Consider the following 14,161-nt stretch of genomic DNA (forward strand, 5'->3'; position numbering starts at 1 on the left):
CATTTTTTGACACAAAAATGACAAAAACCCAATCTCCAAAAACATTTTTTTAGGTCCTCAGTTTTGTATTTGGGCATCTGGACACTTCCATGGGCCCAAGACTGGAGGAGTGCCACTTGGAGGGCCGGAACTCACTCTGGATGGGCCCATGTGGGTTTGAAAGATGAAGGAATCCTTTTCAGTTCCTATGGCTCTGAACAGGAGGCCAGCAAACTAACCCTTGTGAGTGACTCTGGAGGTCCTGGGGCAGCTAACGATCCAGGCCTTGCACCCAGGTAGAAGGTAGAAGAACAGCATGGCAAAAGGGTGGCATGCCAGCAGGGCAGCATCTTTCAGAACAGCAGTCTAGCAGAATTGCAATCCTTCCAGCAGCACAGCAGTCCTTCTACCTCACAGAGTATCCTCATGCCCAGAAGTGTACAGAAGAGTTGGTGTCCGAGGTTCCCTTTTTATACCCTGGCATCATGGTTTTGGAAGGTGGGAGAAGCTTCAAGACAGTAGCTTGGAAGTGCACAGAATTTACTGCCTCCCCTGCCCTGGTTCCAAGCTTGTTGCAGTGACAATGTGGGGCCGCTAGGCCCTTTGTGTGAAGGCAGAGCACAGGCTATTCATTTGCAAGTGAGACTGTGATCAGCTTCACCCCCTCCATCCTGCCAGCAGATGGCCCATTCAAACACACCTAATCCCTCTACTGTATGACTGTCTGGGGGAATTCACAAAGTCTAGGGGTCTGATTTAGAGTTTGGCAGAGGGGCCACTCTGTCACAACAGTTACAGATATCCTGGCAGGCTGAAATATAAATCCCATAGAATATAATGGAATTTATATTTCCGCAGATGGGATATCCATCACGGTTGTGAAGGAGTAATCAATCAATCAATCTATTTATAAAGTGCTCTACATACCCATGAGGGTTTCAAGGTGCTGGGGGGGGTGCTGCTACTGCTCGAAGAGCCAGGTCTTGAGGTGTCTTCTGAAGGTGAGCAGGTCCTGGATCTGTCTTAGGTCAGACGGGAGGGTGTTCCAGGTCTTGACGGCGAGGTAAGAAAAAGATCCGCCGCCGGAGGATCTGCGCCGGAAGAGGGGGAGGCGAGGGAGAGGTTGGCAGAGCGGAGTTGCCGGGTGGGGGTATAGAAGCTGAGTCTGCTGTTCAGGTAGGTTGGTCCGGTGTTGTGGAGGGTTTTGTGTGCGTGGGTGAGGAGCTTGAAGGTGATCCTCTTGTCGACCGGGAGCCAGTGTAGGTCTCTTAGGTGGGGGGTGATGTGGCTGTGGCGAGGGATGTTGAGGATGAGTCGCATGGAGGCGTTTTGGATGCGTTGGAGGCGTTGCAGGTGTTTGGACGGGATGCCTGCGTAGAGTACGTTGCGGTAGTCGAGCCTGCTGCTGACGAGGGCCTGAGTTACAGTTTTTCTTGTTTCAGTTGGGATCCATTTGTAGATTCTGCGAAGCATGCGCAGGGTGTTGTAACAGGAAGAGGAGATGGCGTCTACTTGTTTTGACATGGAGACGGATGAGTCGAGAATGAAGCCGAGGTTTTGTGCGTGATCGGTTGGTGTCGGTGGGGTGCCCAGTGAGGCTGGCCACCACAAGTCATCCCAAGTGGAGGGGGTGGGCCCAAGGATGAGAACCTCTTTTTTGTCCGAGTTCATTTTCAGCCGGCTGCTTCTCATCCAGTCGGCAACGGCTTTCAAGCCCTCGTGGAGGTTGGTTTTGGCGGTGTGTGGGTCCTTGGTGAGGGAGAGGATGAGTTTGGTGTCGTCGGCGTAGGAGATGATGTTGAGGTTGTGTTGACGGGCCACTTGTGCGAGGGGGGCCATGTAGATGTTGAACAGCGTCGGGCTGAGGGATGAGCCCTGGGGTACGCCGCAGATGATGTTGGTGGCTTTGGATTGGAACGGGAGGAGGCGGACTCTCTGGGTTCTTCCATAGAGGAAGGATGTGGTCCAGTCGAGGGCCTGGTCTTGGATCCCTGCTTCGTGGAGGTGGATTTTCAGAGTGTGGTGGCAGACAGTGTTGAAGGCGGCTGACAGGTCTAGGAGGATGAGGGCTGATGTTTCTCCATTGTCGAGATGGCTTCTGATGTCGTCTGTGGCGGCGAGGAGGGCAGTCTCGGTGCTGTGGTTTCATCTGAAGCCGGACTGGGAGGGGTTGAGGATGTTGTTGTCTTCGAGGTACTGGGTGAGTTGTGTGTTGACGATTTTCTCAATGAACTTTGCCGGGAATGGGAGCAGGGAGAGGGGCCGGAAGTTCTTCAGGTCTTTGGGGTCCGCCTTTGGTTTTTTGAGTAGAGCGTTGATTTCTGCGTGTTTCCAGCTTTCCGGGAATCTTGCTGTTTCGAAGAAGATGTTGATGACCTTCCGTAGGTGTGGTGCGATGGCTGCGTCTGCTTTGTTGAATATGTGGTGTGGGCAGGGGTCTGATGTTGATCCGGAGTGGATGGAATTCATGCGAGTTTCGTCGTCGTTGATGCTGGTCCAGGAGGTCAGGCGGTTGGAGCGGGTGGAGTTCATGGAGGGCGGGGTAGGTGTGTCAGAGGTATGAGGGGTGTTGAAGCTGTTGTGGATGTCTGCGATCTTTCGGTGGAAGGCGGTGGCTAGGGCGTCGCATAGTTCTTGGGAGGGGGTGATGTCGTTGACGGTGGCGCTGGGGCTGGAGAGCTCCTTCACGATGTTAAAAAGTTCTTTGCAGTCGTGAGCGTTGTTTTCTAGGCGAGTTTTGAAGGAGGATCTTTTTGCTAGCCTGATGAGTTGGTGATGGCTGCGTGTGACGTCCTTGAGTGCTGTGTGGTTGCTAGGTGTGCGTTCGAGGAGCCATTTTTGCTTGAGTTTACGGCAGTTGCGTTTGGAGGCTTGGAGGTCGTTGGTGAACCAGGTGGCTTTTTTGTTGATTTGGTTGTTGGAGAGTTTCTTAAGGGTTTCTTGAGTGCTGCGGTTGGTGCAGTCATTGATTCATAGCTTGAGGTTGTGGGCGGCGATGTCAGGGTCGGTGGGGTTGGTGGGTGGTTTTTGGGCTAGGGCGTTGGTTAGCTGATCTTTGGTGACTTTGCCCCAGCGTCGGCGGGGTGGTTGCTCGGTGAGGTGGTGTTTGGTTTGTTTCTTGAAGGTGAAATGGATGCAGTGGTGGTCGGTCCAGTAGAGTTCGGTGGTGCGATTGAAGGTGACGTAGTCGCTTGTGGAGAAGATGGGGTCTGGAGTGTGACCGGCTGTGTGGGTGGGTGCGTTGACAAGCTGTCTGAAGCTGAGGTTGGTGAGGTTGTCGATCAGGGTGGTGGAGTTGATGTTGTTATTGTTTTCAAGGTGAAAGTTCAGGTCCCGAGGAGGATGAAGTCTATGGAGGCGAGTGCATGGGTGCTGGCAAGGTCGGCGATGGCGTTGCTGAACCGTGCCCTGGGTCCAGGAGGTCTATAGATGACGTTCCTCTGAGGGTGGTGTTGGGGTCGGTGTCGATTTGAAAGTGCAGGAGTTCGGCGGAGCTGAGGGAGTCGTCCAGGTGGGTCTTGACTTCGAGGGTGGCCTTGTGGATGATGGCTATGCCTCCTCCGGTTCTGTTGTTGCGGTCTCTGCGGGAGATCTTGTACCCGTCCGGAATGGCTATGGCAGTGTCAGGTGCTGTGGAGTCATTCCACCAGGTTTCGGTTTCGAAGGCTACGTCCGGGGTGGTGGAGTCGAGCAGGTCCCAGAGCTCGATGGCGTGCTTGCGTGCGGAGCTGGTGTTGAGGAGTATACAGCGGAGGTAGTTGGTCTTGGTCCTGGAAGGCTTGTGGGCTCTGACGCAGGTGAAGCTGCAGTTGTGGCAGGAGAAAGGCCTGTGTGTGGTCTTCGGAGTGGCCTGGAAGCAGGTGGTGTCTCGGCCAGTGTTGAGTGCGCGGAGGGTGTCGGCGTCGTAGCGGAGGCTGGAGATGTGGCTGCTGCGGGGTCCAGGGGTTCTGGCGCTGGGCGCGGTCCAGTCGCAGACGGACTCACCATTAAGAAGGGAGGGGGTAGGGGGGAGGGAGGAGCAGCTGGGAGGTGGGAGGTGGGAGGTGCGGGCGAAGGGGAGTCCGGGGGGGCTGGGGGAGCGGGAAAAGGAGCGGGGAAAAAAAGGCGCAAACAGTGAAAGAGGGCAAAAAGCCCTGAAGTTAGAAAGAGTTAGAGAAAGGTTGAAAGAGGCAAAGAGTAAAGGTTGAAAGAGGCAAAGATTAAAAGGTTGAAAAAGGCAAAGAGTAAAAGGTTGAAAAAGGTTGAAAAAGGCAAAGAGTAAAAGCCGAGAAAAGGCAGAAAGATCAGAGAAAGACCGACAGAAAAAAGAGGAGAAAAACCAGAGAGACACTCTAGCGGATCGGGTCCAGGAGGGCCTCGATCCCTAGAAGCAGCGAGGGCGGGGAGGGGGAGACACGGGCATGGCTTGGTGGTGCTGTGCGTGCGGGGAGTGTATTACCTGGCCAAAACAGGTCAGGAGACACTCACCTTAGCGCGCAGCGACCGCCATTGAGAAGGGAGGGGGGAGGGAGGAGCAGCTGGGAGGCGGGAGGTGCGGGCGAATGAGGGTGCGGGGGAGCAGGAAAAGGAGCTGAAAAAAAGGCGCAAAAAGTGAAAGAGGGCAAAAAGGCCCGAAGTTAGAAAAAGTTAGAGAAAGGTTGAAAGAGGCAAAGAGAAAAGGTTGAAAGAGGCAAAGAGTAAAAGGTTGAAAAAGGCAAAGAGTAAAAGGTTGAAAAAGGCATAGAGTAAAAGCCGAGAAAAGGCAGAAAGAGCAGAGAAAGACCGACAGAAAAAAGAGGAGAAAAACCAGAGAGACACTCTAGCGGATCGGGTCCAGGAGGGCCTCGATCCCTAGAAGCAGCGAGGGCGGGGAGGGGGAGACACGGGCACGGCTTGATGGTGCTGTGCGTGCAGGGAGTGTATTACCTGGCCAAAACAGGTCAGGAGACACTCACCTTAGCGCGCAGCGACCGCCATTGAGAAGGGAGGGGGGAGGGAGGAGCAGCTGGGAGGCGGGAGGTGCGGGCGAATGTGGGTGCGGGGGAGCAGGAAAAGGAGCTGAAAAAAAGGCGCAAAAAGTGAAAGAGGGCAAAAAGGCCCGAAGTTAGAAAAAGTTAGAGAAAGGCTGAAAGAGGCAAAGAGAAAAGGTTGAAAGAGGCAAAGAGTAAAAGGTTGAAAAAGGCAAAGAGTAAAAGGTTGAAAAAGGCAAAGAGTAAAAGCCGAGAAAAGGCAGAAAGAGCAGAGAAAGACCAACAGGAAAAAGAGGAGAAAAACCAGAGAGACACTCTAGTGGACCGGGTCCAGGAAGGCCTCGATCCCTAGAAGCAGAGAGGGCCGGGAGGGGGAGACACGGGTACAGCTTGGTGGTGCTGTGCACGCAGGAGTGTATTACCTGGCCAAAAAAGGTCAGGAGACACTCCATCAAACTCTAAATCAGGCCATAAGTGTCGATTACACCCAGCCATGTTACCCAGGCCAGGCTACAGGCACAAAATGGGAAAAGGGTGGGAAAATACAAACTTTCTAAAAGTGGCATTTTCGAAATTGCAATGAAAAATCCAACTTTATCATTAAAGAGGGCGTATCATTACAATTTCATAGACACCAAACATGAACTTTCTTCCTGCTCCGAATTGAAAATTACAGCTCACTAGGGGCCAGATGTATCAAAGGGTTTTCCCCATTCTGTGTCAATGGGAAAATGTGTTCGTACATATGGCCCTAAATGTAATAAGGAATCACAAGTGTTATCCTATGGAAGAGGGAGGCCTCTCAATAGTGAAATACAAATTTATGAGTTTTTTCACTACCAGTGCATGTAAAACTCAAACACGCGTGTCCAACATTTTAATTACACAGCACAATGCACTATGGGCGACCTAGAGCCTACCTTAGTGGTGACTTATATGTAAATGAGTATAAGGCTTGGCAAGGGGGTTTAACTGCCAAGCCAACATGGCCGCTTAGAATTGCATTTAGAGTGCAATGGCAGGTCTGGGACATGTTTTATAGTGCTACTTAAATGGGTGGCTCATTAGGTGCTGCAGGCCCTTGGTAGTATATAAGTTACAGGCCCTGGGTATATGATATACCACTCTACAAGAGGCTTATATGTAAATTAAATTGGTCAATTGGGTATAAGCCAAGTTAACCATATTTAGGGGAGTAAGCACTCTAGCACTTTAGCACTGGTTGGCATTGGTAAAATGCACAGAGTCCTAAGTCCAACAAAAATAAGGTCAGCAAAATGGAAGGGGAGAGGCAAAATATTTGGGGGGATCACCACCCTAAGGCTGACAGGCCTAACAATATTAAAGAATCTAAAGCATTCCTATGCTGAAAATGTATAGATTAACATATCATATTGTGTTTATCTGAACAGCATCTCCAAGAACAACAAAACCAACAACAAGACGCCTAGGTAAGTTATTTTGCTCTCCAATATCAGGCCTTGTGTGTACTCTGTGACCTAAAGATACTTCATTGGGGAAAGGAACCAATTTGCACACTCCATGTTTTGTTATTGGTGATTTGTCTTATAATACTTGTGTCATGAGTGGGAAACCGGTGCCATTAAGCAAAAGGGGAAAATCGTCTCATTATTTAGAACATTAATTGATCTAAATGTTTAGAAATTGTGATAGGTTTCAAGGGCTTTTTTGAGCACTTGAAGCTTTCATGCAGACAATGGAATTATTTACACACCGGAACATTATACAAAAGTCCAAGCACCATAGCAAAGTTAAAATACTAAGGAACAGATGTATCAAAGCTTTTTGCATTCGCAAACGGTGCGAATGCCCGTTTGCGAATGCAAAAAGCCATTTTAGAATGTATCAAAGGCATTCTGAAAGCAATTTTAAGGAATCGCTAAAATAGCAATTCCTTAAAATTGCGACCTTGTTTAGAGAGTTGCAAATTGTGACTCTCTAAATAAGAAATCGCAAATAGGGATTCCTTATTTGCGATTTCTAAAGCACATGTAAGAAGCAATTCCTTAATGCGAATTGGGCATTAAGCAATCGCTATTTACCACCAAGTTGAACTTGGTGGTAGCCATGTGCTAAATTTAAAAATGCATTTAAAATTTACATGTGAAGCACACATGCCCTTTTGGCATGTGTGCACCTTACATGTCTAAAAATAAATTTTGGGGTGAAGCAGAGGGGGCCTTAGGCCCCCAGCACCCTGGGGTTTTGCATTTCCAAAATTGCGATTTCCAGTTAAGAAATCGCAATTTTGGAAATGCAAAAAAAATCGCAAATATGGGCCTACAGGCGCAATTATTTAACGCCACCCAGGTGTCATATGTATACTATGACGCTGGGTGGCGCTAAAAATAGTTTAGAGTCATTTGTCTCCATGTTAACTATTGCGCCTTGTCATAAGGCAAAATGACGTTAATGCCAGAATAATGACTCTAACCTGTTTTACGACACATAAACATGTTCCAAAACGGGAATGCACCATTTTTGCCCGCAATAGCATCAAATTCAGACGCGAATGGAGAAGACAGTGCAAAAGAGAGGCCAAATGGAGCCAGAAAGCCAGGAGAGACCCCAGGTAGACCCCAATCAATGAGGAACCAGCCAGGAAGACACAGTCAAGACCAAGGGGAGGGAGAAGAAAAAGAGAAAGCGTTGTTTCAGTGTGGAGGAGTATGAAATACTGGTGAGAGAGGTGACGGAGCATTAACATCAACTCTTCGTCACCTCAAAATTGCCAATTGGAAGGAGACAGGCAATTTAGCAGCAGATAGTAGACAAGATTAATGGTGTGGCACAGGTCAGGAGAACCATAACAGAGTGCAAGAAACGCTGGCATGACTGCAAGCGAAGGACAAAGGAAACAAGTATTTTCAATGCAACGGGTCTCGCATTTGCTCAAGTTAGAGCTATTAGCGTTGTAAACACCTTACTGGACTTTTTTTGCCACTCAAACTAAAAGAAAAAAAAACGCAACAATCGTGCTGAAATTGAAAACGGAAAAAACGACCGCGATCGCGCTATGTAAACTCTAAAACAGATAAAGTAGTCCGGAAACCATGCTGAAAACATCGAGCCTCCTATGTTTTTAGTAGTTAACTGGTGCTGTGTAGGTGGGCTAAACACCAGAAAAGGCACAACGTATACATGCCTCTCACAAATGAAAGCAAGTGGATTTTAAAAGGCAAGCCCATGGATCAATGAAAGTGACTGACATGACATGGGTGTGGTTGAAAGCCCAAAGAGAGATTACTACAGGGGACGGAGCGCTTTGCGCTCGCCTCTAAAAATAGCAAGGAAGGCAGCACTGCACACTGGAGGTGGGAGTCCAGCACCACAAGACGGCTTGGACGAGATGGAGGAGATGGTTGCAGCGGTCATCCAGGAGGAACTCATCACCGGAATCGCAGGACAGCACAGACTACTAGGAAACACCACAAATGCAGGGTAAGTTGCATGGGAGAAATTAATGCTAAAATGTCAAGTGCAAGAAGGGGGAGGCACATAGGACTCACACAATGCATGTCAAAGGGAAAGCAGAGGGTCACATTGCACATTAATCAAGTTACATCATGCTGACTTAAGTTAACCAGATACTTACGCCTTGGTAGTGCCATGCACCATAACACACACAAAACCTGGACATATGTCGATCATCAGGCCTAAATACATATGCAGCACATGGGATGGATGGCATGTATAATGACTGTGCCTCTGGTTGTGTCATTACAACATCCCTTGTATATAGTCATCAACCTTACCAACACGACCAAGAATTCAGAGACTAGGTAGTCATTCCTGGGGTTAGGTCATGGTGGTGTCCCTTGCAGTAACACCTTGCAACTGCCTTGCCTCATTACCCAAACACATGTGTGTTGCATCTGACAGCACACAAGTCATTGCAACTGTCCGAACAGTGCCCAGACATGTGCCAGTAGCACCACCACCCCGCACATTGACAACACATCCACATAAGGCAGCCACCACTCCATCATGGAGTCAGGATGCCACCCGGGCTTTAGGGAACAATGATCTGAACAGGCGATGGGGGAATAGCAGGCAGAACCTGTATCATTGGTAACATGCCACTACCCAGACCAACTAAATTGGTGTAGTGTTGAACCACACACCTTGATGCCGAACTGAAATGTGCCACTACAGAAAAGATGTACCACAAAAAGCAAACAGTAGATCACAACAGTCACAGGCTGAGCCCACAACTACTCTGACACAACCATGTGAGACACATAGAAATGGGGAAATAAATACACACATACAACACATGGGGTATGACTGTGAACATAATGGCGTATAATTCCACATTGACGGGCGGGATGGTGCATGGGCAAGTCCAGTGTTGGTAAGACTGCCAGTGCAGTGTACCCTTTGCGGTTGCCATGATGAATCACATGTTGGGATGGCGGGTGGAAATCTGTTTGCTCATGGTAGCTCTGTGGGGCACTTAGCACAACATTGTTGATGGATCAAATAGAGTCAGTGCCAGTTTTGGGGTGCATGGTGTGTGACAGGACACACTGCACTTAGCCCTGCAAATCAGGCAGTGGAAAGGGCAAAGGGTCAGGGCATGGGACCCCCTGCACTGCCCATGCCAGGTGCATGGGCTGTGCAGGGGCACCCAGAAGCACACCACAACACATCAGCACCAACCTTTGCATGGGGGTTTCACCGCGATGCAAAGGCTGGTGGAAATGCAGAAACAGACCTGGAGGATAACGTTGAACGTAATACTGGTCAGGTGTCATAGGACAGGTGGCATTGCCAGTTTGCAAGCTGCTGGAAACCTGCCAGTACCAGGCCATTGGCCCATGGGGCATTCCCCATTGACAACAGTTGCCACCACCACCTGTGCTGTTGGGGGTGGTCAAATAGACAATGACATTGGGGTACCCATAGGACTGGCACACTTGAAATGAGGGACCAGTATGACTACCTGCAGAGTCACAATCAAACTAGCTTCAGGCCCTGACCTAAGTTCAACTCCTGTTAACTGGCTATGTCCATGGACTCATTTTCAGGCACTGTCACATACATCATTACGTACACAGCAGAACTTTTTCACCCATGCTGGCCATCCCTGGGTCTACCCCTGTGCCTGTGTCAAATTAGCTGCACTGCCACCATGTCTGCATCTCGTGTATCATAGTGTAAGGAGGGCTGCATTGAGGGGGAGGACATAGGTGTGTAGGAAGGGAACCCACCTGCACAGACAGAAGATGAAATTGAACTCTGCTAGGTCCATGAGTGCCTTGCAATGTAGCACACATACACATACATCATCATGAGGAGCTATCAATGGTAACAAGAGCATAGTGTCCTGTCAATGCCATCCCTGGGTTGGTGCAAGGTCTCAGCACCACATGGGTGTATGTGCAAGACTGGGACAGGGGAAAATTGCCATGTGTGGTGCTATGGCATGAGCACAGCAACACCCATTGCAAAGCCTCACCATACACATGGATGCATATGGAGTGTTGACAATGACAAGATGGTGTCAAGCCACAAAAAGGATATACATCACACCTAGAAGATATAACGCAGCCAATTGCACCGACTGGGCTTCCCTTCATGTGACAGGCAGGTGGGGCATAGGGCTGATAGAGTGCAACCATGATGTACAGGAGAAATGTTTGGGAACTAAGATGACAATGAGCCTCCACTAGTGGGTCAGTGATGTGACATATTAACTGCCACAACACAGAAAGACTGATTTTATACAATCTCATTGCAGAGGATAATGGCTTTCCTGTGGATCTGCCTTTCCTGGAGTACCCCGATGACCTGGATGACCAGCTGACAACCATCAGCCAAAAGTCCCTCCAAGAAGTCTTCGTATCCCTCCAGACACCACCTCCAGTTGCAAGGAGGAGTATTAATGTAGCAGCCAACCCAGAGGCCCCATCCAACATCCCAATAGGATGACCTGCCAGCACCGACACAGCTGAAGACTCCTAGCACCTAGGGACCAGCTATGAAAGGACAGTGGTAGGAGTCCAGCGGGAGCTGGCGAAGGAGGTGCAGGTGGGGATGCAAACTATGGCAGCCAGCCCAGAGGTATGCACATGTGTCTCGGTACAGCCACTGAACAGACTGCAGCCAAATGAGGCATACACTCCCCAATGCATGGAGTCCAGCAGTGTCTGAAGGCCCTAGCTGCTGCCATGAAGGAGAGGCCACAACAACTGCCCTCCCAAACTGGCAGCAGCGGCATTGAGGACAAGCTGGACTCTGTGCACCGGGATGTGGCCTCCCTCAGGGCAGCCATGGCTGCCTACCAAAAGGATGTTGCTGCTATCCTCAAAAATCAGCAGCTCATCCTTGCTGCAGTGATTCCATATGTAGTTCCACATATGGCAGCTGCCAGGAATTGGGAGTCCACATCTCCAACCACTGAAGTGTGTGTGGCCCCCTCTACCTCCCCACCACCACCTCAAGGGCAGATGAGACACCACACACATCGGAGGATGAAGATGTGGAAACTGAACTAATAAGAAAAAAGAAAACCTATCATAACCTAACCTATACTAACTATACTTAACCAACAACTAACCCTAACTACCCTATGCTAAACTTACCTAATACGTTAAACAACACACTCTAGATATTGCCCCCCCCCACCCAGTTTATGTTACGAGACACATGCAGGACAAAATATACTAAACTACACATATACTAACTATATCTAAACAAATATATATTTTTATTGGTATTTTTTTTATTTTCCTTTTTTTAACACAAATATGCCCCAACATTAGCCCCCACCCACAAAGTAACATGTAAAAAGTAGAAAACCAACGCCCCAAACCCATTTATCCTAACTGAACTACAAACCTATTCTAATCTAACACTAACCCTCTAAAACCCACTATAAAACATTATTATAAATGAGGTGGGAGGGGACAGTACTGGGGGTGTGAGTTCCAAAGCCAATCACAGCTTTGCCCTCTTGAGGGTTTTTTTTTATGTACCTCAGACTTTTGGTATTTGCTGCCACCTCCTTTCCCAAACTGTCCAACCTTTTCAAAACTTGTGTCACACCCCTCTGCAGATCTTGGATCATTTTCTGGTCCATGGCAGCAGATGGTGTGGGCTGTGGAACTGATGTGGAAGGTGTTGCAGCTTGGGCTGTAGTTGTGGTGCCAGCTGTGCCCCCCTGCTCAGCTGTGGAGCTTGGTCTCCTTTGTGTGGCGACTGCCAGTATGGGGCACCTTGGGTGAATACCCACCATTCCCCAGTTGATCTCTCTGTGGGACAGCAGCGTGCCATCCTCCGGAACCCAGATTTCACTGCTAGGATATGTCTGTAGCGTATAAGACTGGCCTCTTCTGGAATGCTCGCAGTTCCTCATTGATCAGGTTGGCAGCTGTTAAATTGAGACAGGAAACCATCAGCGTCAGCATTGTGTGGAGTATGTACAGATTATTGGCTTACACTCTACATCTAATTATACATGCACTCCAACTCACATTCCGAAAAAGGCAATGGTCCTGATAAATGAAACGACAACGCTGCCACAGCATCATTTCACCAAAGCAAGGTACAGCAAGATGAGTAACCAAAACAAATGAGGTGTGTATTGCTTTTATGCTAAATGTAATGATGCAAGGGCTGCATAAACTTCACATAGATCAATCTCAGATTTCCTCATCATCTGTGTAAATTTTCAACCATACATTACCAGTAACTTGAATATGTTATTGGGATGATGGGTTGCAGCTGGTAACCATAAGGGGTCAGTGCTGATAGGTACACATACCCGCATGATCAATATGACTGTCAGCTACACTGTGAGCATCACATCTACCTACAAATTTGGTATTCTTCTCCCCTTGTGCCTAAGGGGGATGGCCATGCAATCCATCATCTAAACTTTCCTGGTCATCTACCGAGGCATGCCCACTCATACATGGAGTCAGGGAGTGGACCATATGTTAGGAGGACTGACAAATAGGAAGCATGGCATCTATAGGTCTTTCACATCTGCATTCATGTGTCCAGGTGTAGATAACAATCAATATCTGATCTGCCAATACAATTCCTTACACACCCATATCCATGCCAGCACACATCTGGCCTTGACCTGCATGGTCGCCTATTACATTCCACAAAAGTGTTATATAAAATATGGAGCGCCATGCAGGGGGACAATTGCCCACCCAGTCCTCCATATTCATTACAAAACAGGGATGCACCAAATTGGGTTCAAAATGGTGCATCCCTGTGTTGTGAGAATGACAGAGTGCCCCAGTGCCAATATTCTCACAGCGTTACACTTCACATACGGCCCTACATGTGGCTTGTCATCATCTTGTTTACGCGATGCTGCCGGTTGAGCACCACAAGCCTCACAAGATATGACTCTGCTTGTGCATGGGGAACCTTTAAATGGGACACAATGTCACAAGCCACCCTACTTTGATATCTGATCATTTGACAGCTTATCACATCTAGCATTGTGTGCCGCACACATGACTCACTCACACCAAACCCTGGATTACTTCACAGGACACGCATTATCACACTTACTGGATACATCTGGGTCCTCAAATCTTGCCACTCCACCGATGGTGTAGGCGGAAGGTCCACCTGTAAGATATGAATGGAAAACCATGCTTAGTGTCACATCACGGTCACTACTAACAGACAACAAATTACAGTGTGTACATTTTAGAGGAGTGAGCTAGTTATCCAGTGTAAAACAGTGCAGACACATCACTACAAACTCACAATGACACTAACACCCAGGTGAATGAGGGACACACATCAACACACTTAAAATGGGCCTGAGACTCATGTAGTGCTACACCCTGCAACAACTATATGTGGCCAATCTATAGAAGATGGAACGCCATGGTATGGGAGGGAGTTGTGTAACAAATACATGACACTACCCTGGTGCTTTGCAAGACAATTGACTCAAGTATTCAAGCTTGTCCTTCAAAGCACCCAGAGGCACTTTGTGAGGGACATGCAGCTCAATTATTAGTCTGCAACGATCATGCGTTGAGTAAACCATGACTGATGTGGCAAAGTTGTCTGATGGTATCAAATGTCCCATTTACATTGCCCCCTAAGGAGGGTAAGCTCCCTTTGCTAACATTATGGCAGGGATCATGTGTGTGAAATGATGACAATGTAGTGCTATACATGCATTGCCCTACTTTGTTGACACAATCCAGGTAAATATGGCATGTTGGCGG

At 48.6% G+C, this 14,161-nt stretch overlaps 1 protein-coding gene across 2 annotated transcripts in view; it reads left to right on the top strand.

Annotated features, from left to right (window-relative positions):
- LOC138300182 (deleted in malignant brain tumors 1 protein-like) overlaps positions 1 to 14,161 on the top strand; it is a 618,063-nt gene that overhangs the window by 110,380 nt on the left and 493,522 nt on the right. For both annotated transcript variants that reach the window (XM_069239160.1, XM_069239161.1), the window contains one exon: positions 6,341 to 6,379. In XM_069239160.1, coding sequence (XP_069095261.1) covers positions 6,341 to 6,379 — 39 coding nt within the window. The remainder of the gene's footprint in view (positions 1 to 6,340; positions 6,380 to 14,161) is intronic.

The sequence above is a fragment of the Pleurodeles waltl genome, chromosome 6 (genome assembly GCF_031143425.1).
Source record: "Pleurodeles waltl isolate 20211129_DDA chromosome 6, aPleWal1.hap1.20221129, whole genome shotgun sequence".
Lineage (NCBI taxonomy): Eukaryota > Metazoa > Chordata > Amphibia > Caudata > Salamandridae > Pleurodeles > Pleurodeles waltl.